General features: G+C 38.4%; 1 protein-coding gene across 1 annotated transcript in view; it reads right to left on the bottom strand.

Annotated features, from left to right (window-relative positions):
* CAMK4 (calcium/calmodulin dependent protein kinase IV) overlaps positions 1 to 17,871 on the bottom strand; it is a 197,805-nt gene that overhangs the window by 31,103 nt on the left and 148,831 nt on the right. Inside the window, exons 6-7 of the mRNA XM_074857311.1 lie at positions 4,818 to 4,908; positions 2,783 to 2,857 (exon numbers count right to left, since the gene is read on the bottom strand). Coding sequence (XP_074713412.1) covers positions 2,783 to 2,857; positions 4,818 to 4,908 — 166 coding nt within the window. The remainder of the gene's footprint in view (positions 1 to 2,782; positions 2,858 to 4,817; positions 4,909 to 17,871) is intronic.

Here is a 17,871-nt window from a genome sequence, read left to right on the forward strand (position 1 = left end):
GCACAAAGATCCTTTCTTTTCTCAGCATAGACATTCAGCCTCAACCCTCCCCACCAAGTGGTCCCTATTCTGAGGGCTCTTCTATGGGAATAAGCCTTATCCTATTTTTATAGTATACAAAAACAAGCATAAAAAGGACTAAATACTAACTACAGTTTTATGGCACTTGTAGTATAGCTGTCACAAGAGAAGACAACCAGAACATTAATAGCTAATATGTGAATACATAGCAGTTTTATGGAACTAAGCAGACTCTAAAGCATACCTGGCACCTGTGTGTGCTTTGCAGAGAATGTCATACAAGGTAGTGGACACGTCATCTGAATTGCATTGTTACCTGTGCTATGAGGTAACAGAGTAATTTTATGGTCTTTTCCAATGTCTTCTTTCCTTTGCTTCTACATGCAAATGGCAAGTCCTTAGTTTCCACATGGCTTGGCTCAGCTCTGTCCAAAACTACCTGAGATGCTTACTACCTGGCACACTCTTAGCAACTTGCAGCCTCTTGTAGAAGCCCATTCATGGTCTAGAGTTCAGTAAGAATGGCAGAAATAGGTTTCTTCACAAGATCACATCGGTTGCTGGAGGTGAGCACCCACCATGGGAAGCCCACCAGGCTTATCCTGGTGTAAACAAGATCACCAGCCCCCCTGGCCATGATCAACCTTGCTGACATGGAAATGCCTTGCAATGAAGAGTGAGCAGACTGAAAAGGCAGCTGCAATCCTCTTTTGCTGGAGGTGCTCCTTCTTTTGCATGTTCTGGCACTGAAGGATCTATTTCTGGCTCATTTTGTGGTTCTGGGAGTCCAGGCAAGCTTCTGCGTTTGTCCAGGAGCTAGCTGTCCGCACAAGGATGCTGTACCAGGAGCCCAACGGCATGCACGGGATGCCCTACTGAAAGCTGCCAGGCAGCCTGCAAGGCTGTGTCCAGCTGCTGGCTGCTCAGCCTTGAGCAGCTCAGCGCTGCCACAGGAAATGAGCCAGAACCCACCAGGGGTCTGCCCTGCTCTGCAGACCACCCGCCCGCAGGCAGGTCAGAGGCTCTCCACAGGGACAGAGCATCCTATGAACCTGTGCCATCCCCTCTGACCTGGGGATGCTGCTGCTGAATAAAAGTCTGCTGTGTGGAGAGGATGGCCAGGCTGGTCGTGTCCCCACCTGCAGCAGGATGAGCTTCAGCCATAGCCCCATGGGCAAAGTGACATGCTCCAGCCCCACGAGGGAACAGCCACTGGGGCTTGGCAGCATCTTTTAATTATTTTTTTCAAGATCAGTTGTATGCTTGCTTTCTCCCTACTGTGGCAGGTTATATGCTTGAACTCTGGTTTCAGATTTTGGGTTTTCTGGGGGTTGGTTTTAGTTACATCGGCTGGATTACTGGTATCTGACATACAGCACAGCTATGGCATTGTTTGCCAGACATTATGTGTACAGCAGTTGTAGAGTTCACTCTCTGCCCCACTTTTCTCCCCAAAGCAGTGGAGAAAAACCCCACATCCCTAATTATTCATGTACTGTTACCAGTAATATGTTTTTACACTTGCTTATCAAAACCTCACTCTCCCATATGACAGTAAGGGAACATATTTTTATCTAAATGTGATTCTACAGAAATTTGTTTTAATTCGAAGTATCAGTGGTGGTTTTCTTGAATTCAGATTAGATGCCTTACATTATTAAAAGCTACAAGACTGAGATGGATGAACTAGCTGTGATTTTGGAGAAAATAGAAACATGTAAGAACAGGACAACTGAGAAGAAACACAGTTTCTAAGCTTTGTGCATATCTTACACAGTTAAACAAGTAGGAAATGTCCTGAAAGGCCACCAACTGAAAAACAGAAGCCCAATATCATTAAGTATGTAATTGCCTAATTTCTAAATTACTAAAGGAATTAAAATTACCATCCTTGTGTAATACAGTGCTTAGGTCATGAGTTAGATTTTTGCTTTGAAGTCATCCACAAACTCATGCTTGTTGGAAGTATTGTGAATGCACAGGCAAATTAGTCATTTTGGTAAGCAGCAGTTCATGCTGACTCTCACTCTCTTGGTAAAACTGAAGCAAATCTATGATTTTGTTTTTATTTTGTTTAGGAGAAAAGAGGATTAGTTAAAAGTGCCAAAGACTTTTTACTGCTGAAAGAGATGACTAGAACTACACCAGCTGCCCTGTTGACAAGGTCTGCCACAGAGCATGCCTTGATATGGCACTCGTAATTCTGTGATACAGGTCCCACTCCAGCATGGACCAGAATGGTCTGAGTCAAGCCTTCATTTAAAACCATGTATTTGCTGAAACGTATTGCGTTTAGGGGATTAATTTATGACCCTACTCTAAGGAATAATTTCATTTCCTCTGTGTTAAAAAAAACATACTTGAAGATAAATTCACTGTGAGCAATATTCAAATATCCATAATTGTTATGAACTCTATAATTTTTTTGTGTTTTCCATTATGCCTTTCATAGACCAAATTTCTGCTGATGCCTCTCCAGTATTATTTTAGTAATTTCAGCATTTTTATGATGGTTGAACTTATTTCCATGCAAGTAATGAACTTGCACCATAACATATGTTTTGGTTACTAAGCTTCAGTGCTAAAGAATATCAGTTTAGAAAAATTTAACCCGGTACCAGTTCGGAATTTTAGGTTTTTATTTATGTTTTTTAGGGACTTTCTGAATTTTGACTTTAGGAAGAAGTATTTCACCTTGGAAAGAGAAAATGTAACATCCTCACATTAAGTACAGCATACTGCAAATAATAAAACAACGTACCACAGTACCCTGGAGTTCCACAAACTGTCTTCATGGTCACCTGATCTTCCACAATCTTCGAAAGTCCAAAGTCAGCTGTTAGGATTGTTTAGGAATATTAATGTTCTTACTTCCTTGTAAAATCACTTTTTGTTTCTTTTTTTTTTTTTTTTTTACATTTTATAAGTAATTAAGTGAACATTTATGCATTAAATGAACAGTATTGTCATTTCCAGAGATGAGGATCAATTTAAAGAATCTGCGCAGACTGCAATCCAGAAGCAAAATTTGTCCATACAAATGACTGTTCTTGGCTCTTGCTTGACAAGAAAGTTAGCTTGTATTTTATCCTGAAGACTGCACAAAGTCAATACAATGGGATGCCTAAGTGTGTACAAGCAATGATCCAGGAATACATATATATTCAGCTTCCACTCTGTGAGTAATCCAGTATAATTAACGGAACAATTCTGGGTTAAAAAATTGTGCATCAGTGACTTCTTGGATAAGGGTTAGAATATGCAGTCCCTGCAAGACAAAATCCCAGTGCTATTTTAATAGAAGACTTCTAGAGGCATGGAGGCTGTGCCAGGATAAGTATTGATAATCCTTTTTGCAGTGTTTCCACCCTGAATTACTACTCAGACAGCAAGAGCCTTCATGACGTTATACGTATACTTGTATGACTCATTTTTTAAAAGACATAAAACCTGAGGTCTTCACAACTCTTTCCATTTTCACTTCGAATAAACTGAGCTTCTTCAAATTTCAATTGAGGTGATGAAAATCTGGCCTTAAAAAAAACGCGAAATAGAAGTATTTTTGTTTTGTAACAGTGAATATAAAAGGGACTGTTTTGACTCAAGATCAGGATACAAACAGTTCATATTTTATTCTAGAAATGCATAGTTAGGGTTCACTTGTCCCTAAATGGTTATCATTTATGTGTTATTATTTATCAAAACAGAAATATACTTTACTTTTTTAAACACTGTCACTCATTGTAAATCAGATCTCAATCTAAGCAAGGCAATAATCTTAACCAGAAGATGAAGAATCACAGCATTTAGGAAAATGCTTCAGAAGTCCCTGCACCACTCTAGCTGTCAAACCAAGGCCACTGGTTGCTGCATTACACTACGATGTTACCGCTGTTTAGATCCTTTCCAGGAAAGATAAGAATTAGGATAAAATGTAAATTAAGATGTCATCATCCTGAGAGGCAAGACTTTCCTAGAAATTGATACTAGACTGCTTGAGACTAGTTCCTGGAAATCTGGCTCCTGAAACCCATGAAGAACACTGGTCTGATGAACATGGCGACATTCACTCCTTGCATCCTCACATACTCCCACACTCCCCAGTAAGGGAGTGCAAGGTGGTATTTCCAAACTGGTTGCATACAGCTCAGGAGGGTTGCACAGAGCTCCTCTTTGCTCAAGCAGAACCTAGGCATACCCAGCATTTCTGGAGGTCATGCCCTTTGCAAGTGGCTGCCACCCCCAACAGAAGTGTCATAATACATCCCTGTTCAGGAGAGCCTGGTCTCACCTTGTCCCTCCTCATCCTCCACTATGGTTCTGACCGTGCTTCAAGTAGCTTCCCTATGCTCTTTGTGAAAATCACTTTTTATCCCTCAAATCTGCCTTCAAAACAGAAGTCAGTCTTGCTCAGTTTGCTTTCTATCGCTTATCTGCATGTTTGTACTTTTATGCCGATGAACCTTTTCTCTTAAATTACTAGTTTAACAAAAAAAGGGGCACAGATGTAGTGCACACAGCTGTATGCTGATCTCATGATCCTTCTTGTTCCTCCTAAGCACTTCATTCTCTGCCATGTTCTGCACAATTTTGGCTATAAATTCTCTAAGCAGGTATCTAGTTTTGTATTCGTTTTAAAAACACGATGCACAGCCGTGCTGCTGAAGAAGTAACATGCTGTTCATTTGAGTATAAGCATTAACTTTGAATAAAGTGATGGTGAGATGTATATACTGTAGTTAGAAGATATTACTGGTACAAATGAATTAGGGAAGCATACATTCTGTGCTGCTTACCAATCTTTAGTGGTGCATCTGGTGCTGGTGTTGCATAGAGTAGATTTTCTGGCTTCAAGTCACGATGCACAATCCCATTTGCATGCAGGTACTAGAAAAAGTGAAAGTCAAAACATTTAAGTGAGAATAAGATATTATGGTCAAGCATGAGTTAACATCTTCCTAATAAACTATAGCAGCAGATTAATAATCTGCTACGTGTGTGACACAGAGTCACTTAACTGATTTTCAGCAGCTTTTTTCTGCAAACCTGCTCAGAAAAGATAGCATCCCATCAATTTGAGAAGAAAAACATCTCAGAAAGTATTATTGACTTTTTAACTAGAGTGGTAGCTTCTAGGAAGTAATCTAATAGATGTTGAGATACCAATCTGTCTCAGAGGAAGGTATTTTCTGCACATTATAACAGTCTGAGAGATAAGAGAATGGTCATACAACTATTAAACTATTAAATAGCACCTCTGAGCAGAAAGGATGCAGTATGTGTCCTGGGCCAACTATAAAATCCTTGAGGTCCCTGGAGTAGACTTCTCAAGGGTTTTAAAACCACCCAATTGGAGAGTCTCAAAAATCCATCTGTCTTGACGAAGCACATGCAGTACATGTGAATTCACACACCACTGAATTCCTTTAAAGATGCTGTTCCTGCCTTGCACTAATGGAAAGAAGAATTTCTGGAATATATGGCTCCTCTTACACTGCTATAGAGAAACATAGAAAAAATATATGATATACTGACAGACAAAAAAGGATAAACTAGTGAAACAAATTCTGTATTTCTTGTTGATAAAACATTCAGCAGAAACCTCTGAAGCCTTGGAAGAAAGATGCTTAAGGGTAGAATCACATTATCTTATCTGAAAGTCTCCTGGTCTACATGTTAGTAGCATCCCTCTCAGCTCTGTTTTCACTATTAAAAAAACTCAGTGTGTGTGCACTATTATGCAGCAAATGACAGATGGGTGAATATTCATCTAGAAAGCACAGCTACAGTGTGCACTTGAATTAGCATCTGAGATGAATTCTTGACTGTGTATCTCATTGGAATTTTAGTTTGTGTAAATCGCTAGTGATTACTAGCTAGTAAGAATACATTGCTCTTTCCTTCATTGTTTTAGTGACACTGAGTGCTTTTAAAGTGTGTGTTTCTTACAGTGCAATAAATGTTTTTTTCTCTAAAATCCTAAAGCCCAGTTTTTGTCATGACATGGTTTATGGAGCTCAGCCAAAGATTCATCTACTTCACAGTGAAATCTAAGTGCTGGTCCCAGATGTGTTTTCTACACTGAGATAGCTAATCAGTTATCTAAGGTGAAAACAAGCAACAATATATGGAAACTGATGGATTTCACACTGCTACATCATTTGATGTGGTCACACCTGCAACGCTGCACACAATCATGTCCACCCTGGATTAAAATGTATCTTTATCAGCCAGTGAAGATGTAACTGTAGCAAAGATTTAGTCAAATTAGCATAATCTACTTTGTATAACACTTATTTTGATTTATATATGCTCTATTTTGATTGCTCTTCACTTTATTTCTCACATATTGGTTTTAATAAGCGTCACGTTCCTTTGCAGGCAGTGACTCTGCATCTTACGTCTGGAGTACAGCCTTGGGAACTGCATACTCTCATTGTAAAATAAATAGCCTGTACTCTACTATTTATATGATATGTCTCTTAATGACTAAATGATATGATTAAATGAGAAGATCAGGGCCCAGGAATCAAGCCAGAGCAGCACACTGACTCACTTTCAGATCTAGACATTGCTGAATTACATCACTTTCCTCACCTATAAGATATGGATGAGGCTTGAAAAACATTTGAATTCTATAGATGAATGAAGAATTTTTAGATGCACAATGCTGTACAACAATTTAACGTAGCATGCACATAAGATGTGATCATGACATGATACTCTTACGGTAGCTAAAATGTCCTGTTTTCACTTCTGATTTTCAGTAGACAATGCCAACCACTAAAAGAAATGGCACTAAAGGCATGGCAGTTCTCTGATTGCAGCTTTGCTAATTTGTGTTAATGAAAAAAGGTGGATACACAAAATGTATATTTACATGAAAATTCTCTATTTCCATGGCAACATTATGTGGATATATGTTCGAGCTCTAGTTATGTCCTGTAACATCTGTGTACTAAAATTTACCTGTAGAATAACAGCACTTTGTCTAGCCTGATGAGATGTAGATGGAAGAGAGGCCTTCACAGGATCTCACAGCAAGGCCCATGGAAGAAGACCTTGTGGAATAAGTCTCCTATACACAGCAGTTTTATCTGAGCAGCTAGCCTATGGCACGGGGAAGAGATATTATGCTTTCTCATGTACCTTCTCCTCTGATTTCATTTTTTTTTTTGAACACCACATCATGGCAGGTACTATAAATAGGGACAGTACTGATTTTAAGGAACATATGTCTGTTCCACTTAGTTAAAGAGAATGAACAAGAAAAAGTAAAATGGAAACACTAGAGGGCCTGAGCAGTCGGTATTAAATTAGTGAATTTAAATGGAAAGGAAATAAAATAAATAGTGAAAAAATATATTTGCACATCCTATGATCACACTTCCTTTTCAATTGCTTTGGCCAATGAGATGTAAGTAGGCCAGGTGGGTAAATTGGCTGTGCTTCAGGCACACAGCAGGGTACTGCATTATTAGTGTAGAGCATCTCAGATAATCTGAGAGAAATGTATTCTAGCAAAACTGAGTATGATAGTCTTATTACTCTTCAATAAACGTTGCAGACAGACTCGGCATGACACTAGGTGGGAATAATATACAGGCTCTTTTCTGAAAGACTTACTGGTTAGAATAAAGGCAGCCTTCATCTTGGCCTTTATTCCCATGGTACACAACAGCAACTCATGACTGAACAATTACTGTGACTCTAATTGTGACTGCAGCATAAAGATTTTTTTTTCTTTTTTTTAAAGCTCCTTTCTAACTGCTGCGTGAGAGTTCCTTTTGCTCTTTGTTTTATCCTTCAATAATTCTCGTTTGTATCTAACTTGAAAGATTTTATGACAAAAGAACAAATGAAGACTGCTTAAAACTCTGGCCTTTTCCCTTGATTTTATTTATGGTACCTATTAAACAGAACTGTAGAAAAGTAAGGCTGAAATGAACCTGAATCATCTACTCCTCTCTATGCTCTTTGGCAGCATTAATTACATCTACAACAGTTGTTTGTCCAATTTATGCTTAAAGACCTCTGATACTAGAGACTCCACAATTTCTCTAAGCAATTTATTACAGGGCTGTGCTATCTCGACTGTTAGGAAGTACTTCCCTGTGACTTACCTGGATCTTGACAGGGGCAGATGAAGCCCATTACTTTGTTTCTTATATACCGTATAGGCAGAAAGCAGATTACTCCCTTTTTTGCAAAAGCCTTTTGAGTACTTGCTATCCTGTACACAATCATTCTTCTCTCTAAGACAAAAGGACTTTAGTTTGCTCAGTCTTTTCTTACAGACCATCTTTTCTAGACCTGTGATCATTCTTGTTGCTCTCCTCAAGGCTATATTGACTTGCATCAATGTGTTGAAAATGAAAAAAATGTATCCCAGTTGTGGCCTGACAGATTTTACAGAATGTATTCATAAATCTAGTTGCTTTTTTTGCAACATATCACACTCCTGTTAGGCCCTTTCTGTTTTGTTCCCACTCCCATGGTTTTACTGTTGACTGTTCAAGTTCATGTATGATTTTCTCTTTGACAGTATAGAAAGGACATTGAATTTTACCGAAGTTATTTTATTTGTAATCCCACTCTCCAACATACTTGCAGTTTTTCCAAATTTTATGTTGTCCAAAATTTTCATAAGTATACCCTCTATTCCATCATTGGAGGCTGTCAACAAAAACACTAAAAAAGCATACCAGAGAAGATTTTTCCTGAATCTCCACTCTTGATCTTCAGATACACTGGTAGACATTCTCTCAGTACAGACAACCAGTCTTCATCCAGCTTAAAATCACATCATTGTGACCACATTTCCCTAATTTATTGCAAGACTGGCAGGTGAGACAAGCACCAAAAGCTTTACTCATGTCAAGCTGGTATGATACATTCTGTTCCTCCCCTGGGGGAGACTAACTACATCTCTTACTCTGTTTGAGAAAAAATCAGACTGATTTGGCATGACTTGATCTTGACAAAATCTTGCCTCTTGCCCTGCTTTATTTCCCAGATGCCTTGTACTCCTTTGCTTCATTATTTACTGCAGATTTTTTGTGGCGAGTGGAGTTAAGGCAGTCGGTCTGTAATTCCTCCCTTCTTCCTCTTGAAGTGAGTACTACATACAACTGCCTCTCTGCTCAGCCTCCATCAGAAATGAGTGCTAAATCAGACTTAAAAAGCTTGCTCTTTAAAGATTGTACTGTGAAGGTCACTGGGTGCAACCAATTAAAAAAGACCTAAATTATTTGAATACTCTCTGACTTAGTCTTTTCTTATTCTAGGTTCACATTTTACTGCTCAGTCACTGCTGTTAAATGTGCTAGGCATCTAGTTATAGCTGAACTTTTACTGAAAACTAGTGGAAAAAAAAGACAAAAACACTGCTGCCTTCTCCTAGACATCTTTCAATAGGTCTTCACCTGGATTTCTTCTTACAAGGATGATTGATTTTGCTACCCTTCTTATTTCATGCTAGATTCATCTCATTTTCTGACCTGGCCTTTCTGACTTTAGCCTTCGAACTCCTGCTATTCTTCCAACTCAAGCTTAAACAACCGGACCTGTTTCTGCTTTCTGTATGCTTCATTTAACTCCAGGACGTGTTGTGCCATATCACCGACCTTCATTCAAGTGGACTGATGAGAAACCAGCTGACCCCTGACCACGTTGCTGTGCTCCCACGGTGCCGCACTCTCTCCGGCAGGCACAGGGCCACCGCTGGCAGTGTTACAAGTTCCCTTCTGTCATCAAGTAAGGGAAGAGTCCTAAAATACCTTTGTTTCCACTTCAGAGAGAGATTGTGAGCTGCACAGCCTTTATGTTTCATGATGTCTCCTCACTAGCCAGGGGGTTTTGATGTCAGCTGTATCCCAACTCTGGACATGATCTCCAGTGTTGGAATGAACAGAGGCTGTATAGCAGAGACAGCTCCAGCAGCAGTGAGTGTCCTTATGATTACTGTTGCACATATGCCCTAACTCCTTTGTGAACCTGTCCGGTTCACTAGCCCCTGGTCTGACTTTCAGACCCTCTTGCCACGTATGAACCCAGCTCCTTTGTAAAGTTTCATTAGACAATCAAAGAGATGGTTAAGGGAGCTCTACCTGCACCTCTTTTTCACACCCAGCTCACACCTGACCTCCTGAGCAGTGCTGCTTTGTAGGGTAGTGCACACTATCTCTCAGGTTAGTGCTGAACAGCCACTGCTGTGGAAGTGCTCTGAATCAAGACCTAGCGTTCCTTTTTCCCCTCAGACAAGATGAGTTTTCCATGTGCATTGATTTAGTAGTGGGGAGAAACCTATGGTCTGATGTGGCTGGGGCTGTTGTTTCATTATACAAATTTCTGTCCAGGATGTCTATACTATGACTGACACATTCATGAATACCAGATTCACTCATGTTTTCAAAAGGAAAATTTCTACCAGTTTTATTACTCCACAGAATATATTTAGGACTTGCATGTTGAATTTATTACAAAACCAAGCCTGTAGGGTCCTGAAGGGAGAACCAAAGCCATACATACCAATTCATTACTGGTCACCTTCAGTGATAAATGCAGTCGCTACATCCTTATGAAACTGAAAAGAGCAAGGTTTTTTTTCTTCCTTTTCAGGAACATCTAGACTTGTAAGTAAGCTCTTTCTGTAGACCTTACAAAAGCCCTTACAAAAGTGTGTCATTGCATAATGAAAACTATTGCACAGCAATTAAGTTTGATTACAGCCATATACTCTTTGATAGAGATGTGGTTAATTGAAGTTTCTGAAGCAGTTACAGAAAGTTTAAATAAACTTTTAATAATCTAACAGGGCAAAGAAAAAATATACATTCCTATTTTCCATTCCTAGCAAGGTGAGGATGGCAAAGTCAGTCTCCAAATAATTTGTGTTTAGAATCATCATTCAGCACAGATCTTACAGAGTGAAGAGAAACAAATATGCATCATTCAGAATGTACACTTAGTCATACACCCCACATTGGTGTAGACTTTAGAAAACAAGACACATGCAGCTTGAAGGAATCAAGAGAAATCAAAAATTTCATAGTTTGAGAGTACCCATGCCCTGTTATAATCTTCTGTATGATCAGCTGATTTATAATTCACATGTCCAATAACTGCACAAAAATTACAGATTGATACAAGGATATGATATATGACCTGTAGTCTTATCCTAGAGTAAACGATGCAGTTCTTGTGCACCTCAGGTTCCACATCTTTAAAACTGTTGTGACACATAAGCTGCATTTTAGATGTCTGAGTGACAAGTGCAGAAGGGGAATGGGGATGCATAATAATCTGTTGTTGAAAGTGTGCTGTCCCCACTGAAGTCTACGTAAAATTCCACTACTTCAACTGATTAATGCTTTATTTAAAAGCACAGTACTATGACGTCTACAAGCAGCCTGTTTCCATGCTTCCATTTATCTTTCAGGCAGCACATCACTTGGAATGCAGAACAGAACCTGAAATCCCATATGGTTCAGCTTTGGGAGTTGGACGGTTTGATTTCTGCTGATTATGGAGAAGTGCATTTATCTAAGTTGGTTGCTTACAGTATAATCAATTTATTTAGGGCTAAAATTATTATTTTTTTTCTTTTTTACAAAATAGAAAACAATGATTGAAATTGGTTTTGAAATGCAGGGATTGTTTTGAGAAGTGTTGCACAAGTGTATCTGAGAATTCTTGCTTAAAGAGCTTTAGAAAAAAACCACTGCCAGTGATAGTGTCAGAACCCAGCTCCACACAAATCAACAAGGTTCCAGTAATAGAAGTGTAAAATCAAGTTACATACACAGCATAATCTTCCCTCTGCCACCATTTCCTTACTACAGTCACGTTGTCTTTGGAACATAAGACCATTTTATCATTGTAGAAGACAAAACCAACATTGATTTCTTTTCTGACTATATTTCAGCAAGTTTTGGATTTCTGTATATGCATAACAACAAAATGGAGTCTTAGAAAGGCACCAAATAATGAAAGTTTCTCCAAACATCTTGCAGAAAGCCTATTCTTTGCACTTGTCTTGCTTTTACTTGTTGCTCTGGGAAACTGGAGTACGTCATTGTTTCTGCTACTTGATATACTGACTTCCAAACATTTTCATAAAACTTCAATTAGTTTAGTTAAAATCATTTAACAGAAAACTGTTTTAGTGGAACAAAAAATATTTGCCTTTGTACTTTGTGTAAGTATGCATTAACACAAGTAATTTAATTTATCATTTAGGATAATAAATCTGTGTATTATAAAAAAGTATGAAGAAATGTATCAGCATAGATGCATAAATCCAAATCAGTTTATTTGCTGGTCTACTATATTTAAAGTTAGGAGATAGCTCAGAAGAGAAGTTCTAAATTAAGCAATTAGGTTATATAAAGTTTGAACTTGCAATCTCCACAATTAGTTTTACATTTGAAAACAGTTTTCTCTTTTGAATGTTCCTGGTTTTAGAAGAGTGAAGCATCCTTAAGGATGACGACACCGTATCAGGTGTGATTACATCAAATCATGTAGTCATTTCTGTACAATCTGACATGTAGGAGAGGATAATGTACACACCTTCCCACACATATCCCAAACGAGCTGGCTTTGTGCAGAGAGCTGTTTGCAATGGCATGAAATTCTCCTCTTATACTATAAATAGGCCACAGAGTCAAAGTAGGTAGAAGAGCTTTGATATAGTGGCTTCTTCTTAAATCCATCCAGAAGAGCCACCCACTTGCAGACTAAATGAATTCAGTGAAGAATTAACATTACATTAGCAATGTTCCTCATATAGACACTCTGCTTAAACTTTCCTGCATGTCTGGAGTGCAGAAGACAAACACATTGTTTCTCCACCTGCAATTACCCAGACCCCTCCTGCAGGGGAACCTTCCTGCTGCAGTCTCTACAGCTACCACGCACCCACCTTGTGCCTGCCCTCTGTCCAGCTGCATAATGAAAAGCTGCAGGATATATGTTCTTTTGGGAAAACTCAGTCATTTGTCATGAAATTCAAAGAACCATGGTATTAGATGCAGGATAATGCCACAAAATTGCAGTGGGCAGAAATTATTTGACATGTGTGACTTGATCTCTCAGAGCTGCTGAGGTGCAGTGCACTTTTTTTTTTTCCCCCTCCACATGGAGGAGTTGCAAAAAAAGCCAAAAACTAGCAGTCCTGCCCTCCTTGCTGAAGGCTAAACTTTTAGAACAATGTAGCAATATTATGCTTAGGTCAGGAAAGATGTTCTTTGCATATATTAAAGCCAAAGGCATCCCTAATCACAAGAACAAGTAGTCACCTTTGAGGCAAGGACATCCCAGAGCAATTAGACCTTGAAGAGGGTACATTGACAACTTGGCAAGCAAACTCAAGGTCCACATATCCTTAGCTGAACTATCCTCATTATAATACTAAAAATCATGCCTACGGGTCAAGAAGACCCTTGCCCAGGTGAAGACCGTTCCCCTGAGTATGCATAGTATTGTGTCAGCAGTATTATAACTGTGTGTGAATTACTACCCAATCATTGTAGAGAAGATGGACTTGGAAAATTCCTAATTCTGCAAATTTTGTATATAAATATAGCGTGAAAAGTCACGTTGGTGTGCTTGATTTGTGGGAAACCACTGAGGACCTAGGCTTGCGCAACCCTAAAATAAATAAGCAGTGACTCTCCTGAGTGTGTGATTATTGACCTATTGAACACTGGGCGACGAATCCGCTTTTCAGACAACATCGGTACTGGCACCCATTTCCTCTGTAGTTTTGCACAACTCACAGGACCCCTCTGCTTGAATTACATCACTTAGAGTAGCTCTTACAACCCTTTGAAGTGTGCTGAGGTCTTACTGTTTGTATAGTGGTCTGAAGACAAAAAGCATTACATGCACATTACATTGCTACCTCTCCGTTTCCACTCAGTTTTTTTACTTTCTTGACCACAGTCACGTTATAAACAAATAGAAAAAAATCCATAATAAGTGCTTTTAACTTTAAAATATGAAAAATATTTAAAAAGTATTAGAGACACAATTATTTTAAGAACAAAGCCTTAAAAGCTTCTTAAATCCACTGTATGTACCTTTTTAAATTAATGCCACTATTGCAAATTCAAAAGGAAGCAGAGAGGAATTTTGCATAATCAGGATTCTTCCTTTAAGCCAACGGCATAAACTTGCAGAAGGTATTTTATCAATCTCCCATCCCTGTATAGAATACAAACTTCATCAACATCACTGTTCTAGCAAATCTAAAAAAGAAGTAGATTCTATATTCCAAGCAGGTTACTGAAAAGCAAGTAATGTTTTTGAAAGACAGTAACATCTTTGGGTTTGCCATTAGGAAATTAAAAAGATACAAATGAAAAACACAATCTAGAATAGATCTAAAGCTGCTGTCAATGATACCTGGTGCTAGCACAGGCCCCAGTAATCTCTGGCATCAGAGAGACATTGAGCTGTTGGAAAACTATTCCTGATAGGTTTCACTAACCACAGAGATTTGCTAACCATAGTTCTAGTATACCTCTAATGGGGCCATAATGTAATACCCTAATTAGCCCCAGCTGCACATCTGTTCATTCTACACCGACTTATTTTAGCTTTCTTGCAATAATTTAATTTTTTGTATTCTAATCAAAGCACTACATTTCATGGCTTTTGATTAGTTTCTCTCCCTTAAGAGGTATATTTCATAAAATAATGTAACTCTTAAATGGGTAGGTCAGATTCTGTATCAGTTGCTTTTGAAGAATAACATGATTTTCTTCTGTCTGTACAGTACAGTTACACTAGTAAATTAACACGTCAAAGAGTGCTCCTGGGTGCTAAAACTCAATTGTTTACACTGTTCAAATTTTTAGAACAGTCATGTGTAAATTAGCACTGATGGAAAAAACTCCTTGTTAGTCAAGCCAAAGAATATTTCCATCAGGAAATTTGAAACTGGCCAATTTGTTTTGAAGGCTGGCACAATTTAATGGTATGGATATTGGCTGTTACAAGCCAGTTGGCATTGCTGACAATGACCCCAGCTAATTTACTAGCATCTGCAGAGATCTCATAATTAAAGTAGCAGGGTGCTAGTAAGACCAGGCTGTTGGAATTTTGCATCAAGGATGCACATGACCACAGCAGGGCACAGAAAGCCTCATGTACGTATTTTGGTAGGGTCAGACTTATAACTGTTTCAAAGGTGACATTTCAGGGTAAGAAACCAATGAAGGAGGATGACATTTCTCTTGCGCATCTGTGAAACCCTCTTCCTGAGCTATACATATAAAAAGTGTATCATTTTTAACGTATCATTGTATTTAATGAAGACTTATATTTCTGCCTTTGAATTCTTATTTATGCATAAATAACACACTGATGTTCTGGGTTAATTATACTGCTTTACTTGAATTGTGAAGCTTGGCCTACATGTAATAGCATCACTTGCTAAGCCTAATATTGATCTTACATTCAACAAAGGACTGCCTAGACCACTTTTTTTTTTTTTTTAAAAAAGGATTTATTTTTTAACTTTTATTACAGACTTTTCACAAAACATAGTTCTAAACAGCATCGCCCCCAAGGTCTACATGCACAGAAGTGTTTCTATTTATGCATCCACTAGAGGTGAGTCCTCACGCTGTGCAATACAAAGGCCTATCTCAGTCTTCCAGGTGCCATTACATTAAAACATAATGGTGTAGCAAACTTGGACTGGTCCCAGACTCACAGCACTGTGACACATGCACTCTCCTGTTCTGAAGCAAGGAAGGAAAACAATACATTGTTTCTGGCAGCAATACCATACTTCAGGAGCCTCCTTGCTTGAGGCACCTTGCAGGCTACAACTGCCAACTATCCTGTCTTTTCATGCTTTTGCAACACAAAATCTACACTCACAACCAGAAAAGAAGTCTACTGTAGCTCTACTATGGTCTCTCAGTGCCCTCTTCATCTGAAAAAAAAAAAAACTTCATGGATGTTTATTTTGGATCCCCAAAACAGCTAGAATTTGTAAGAGCCATTTCCATTCTAGGTTTCCAAGCCTGAATTTGTCTCCAGGTGATGACATTAACAATGAACATTTTTGTTGTACATGACAAGGTACCAGCAATATCTGTGAAGAAATCATATATTTAAAAAAATCAAAACCATAAAATGAGCTATGCTCACAAGACCATAACTAGAAGGAGTTAAAAAAATTCTCATCTACTAGAAGGAGGAGGTCAGGATGATTGGGGTGTGGATATCTCTATTATGTAGGTGACTGCTTTCTTTGAGAAGATATCTAAGATTGCATACTAATATAATTATGAGTTTTCTGTAACGGAATATTACATGGTTTGTGCAGGCTCTTGAATGCAAAGTAACAATTCACTCTGCTGGGAAACAGGATGACCACCTTATCAAGGCACCCAATGTTTGTTTTTTGAACAGCTAAAATTCTGAAATACAACATGACACCCGAAGACATGCCAAATTCCAAACTGTAAACCCAAATTTGTTGTCAGTTCCTCTGTTTTCAGAAAGATCAGCAACAAATCAAAATGGGATGTTTAATTTCTGTCTAACAAAGAAATCTTCCTGTGGATTTGATGCTCTAGTCCAGAACCTTAATCAACACTACTGATTTTTAAAACTTGCCATATTATTAATGTCTAATGCACACAAGGCTACAAATATTCTCCTTTATGAGATCTGCTAATACTGGAAGACACACTAAGAAATTTCATTTAGAATTCTATTTTTGTTTGGGAAAAATTTTCTGAATCCCATTTCCACACATATTTTTCCCAGTTTTTGCAGGGATCTATCTTCATTTAATTCCAATTTTTGTTATTATAATGGAGATCTCCAAAAGAACCTAAAAAAATTAAATTTCTGTTTCTCAGTTATTATGCCTTACTCTTCCCAGGGTTCAGAAAAACCTTGTAAAAATATTTGACCAGAACAAAACTGTTGTGCTAGGTAACATGTTCTACCAAAACTCACAGCTATGGAACTGAGAAGAAAACCTTGGCATTTTTGACTTTACTTCGTGGACAGATTGTATTCCCAGTGCAAATAAGCAACCCTCAGGGCTATTTCTGTAGGACAGCAACAATAATTTGCAACAAACTTGTATAATATGGGTGCTTTCCACAGTGAGCAGCGATAATGTATGGCAACAAATGTGCTGCCACCTCCGGCATCTGCCTCAGGTTCTGTAGTCAGAAAAGCTGCTGACAGCAGAAGAGTCTGGGGTGTGAAACCAGCTCAGATTTATGTCTCACAGGCCATTGGTAAACAGTAATTTTCACTTAGGACTTACAGCTAGAAAAACCATCAGCCACATATGACAAACTTCAATGAATCCTATGAAGTCAGTGGAAGTGTTTCTGTTATCTTCAAAGTGTGCGTGCTAGTTTTGTTTTTTGTGCCACACTACATCATAATTCAAATATCTCTATAGCCTTGATCAGCCTACAGTCAATGCTGTAACTCTCAAAGACAGTGAGGCCTTCTGTTTTAAAACTGTGTAATTAAATGCGATGACCATTACTGAGCAGCACATTATCACTGCGCTCCAATGGACAGAGATAGGGTGGCAATATATTTTTCTTTTTGTATTTTAATTTGGGATTGTGCTTTTATATCATGTACAAGAGACTTAAAGGTTTGGGTCAGGGTTAAATTTATTCCCATACTAAAAAATAGCCACAGGATAATTAGGAATCTGTCTGGTCCACAGTTTGATCTTTATTGATTAGTCTGGCAATCATTATGAGATATAAAATGTATTTGCTGTTACAGAGTAACTTCTAAATTGAGGAGATTATGGTGTTTAAGTCTTGTTTATAAAAATTTTTACTCAAA

This window comes from Strix uralensis, chromosome Z (genome assembly GCF_047716275.1).
Source record: "Strix uralensis isolate ZFMK-TIS-50842 chromosome Z, bStrUra1, whole genome shotgun sequence".
In the NCBI taxonomy this organism is placed as follows: Eukaryota; Metazoa; Chordata; class Aves; order Strigiformes; family Strigidae; genus Strix; species Strix uralensis.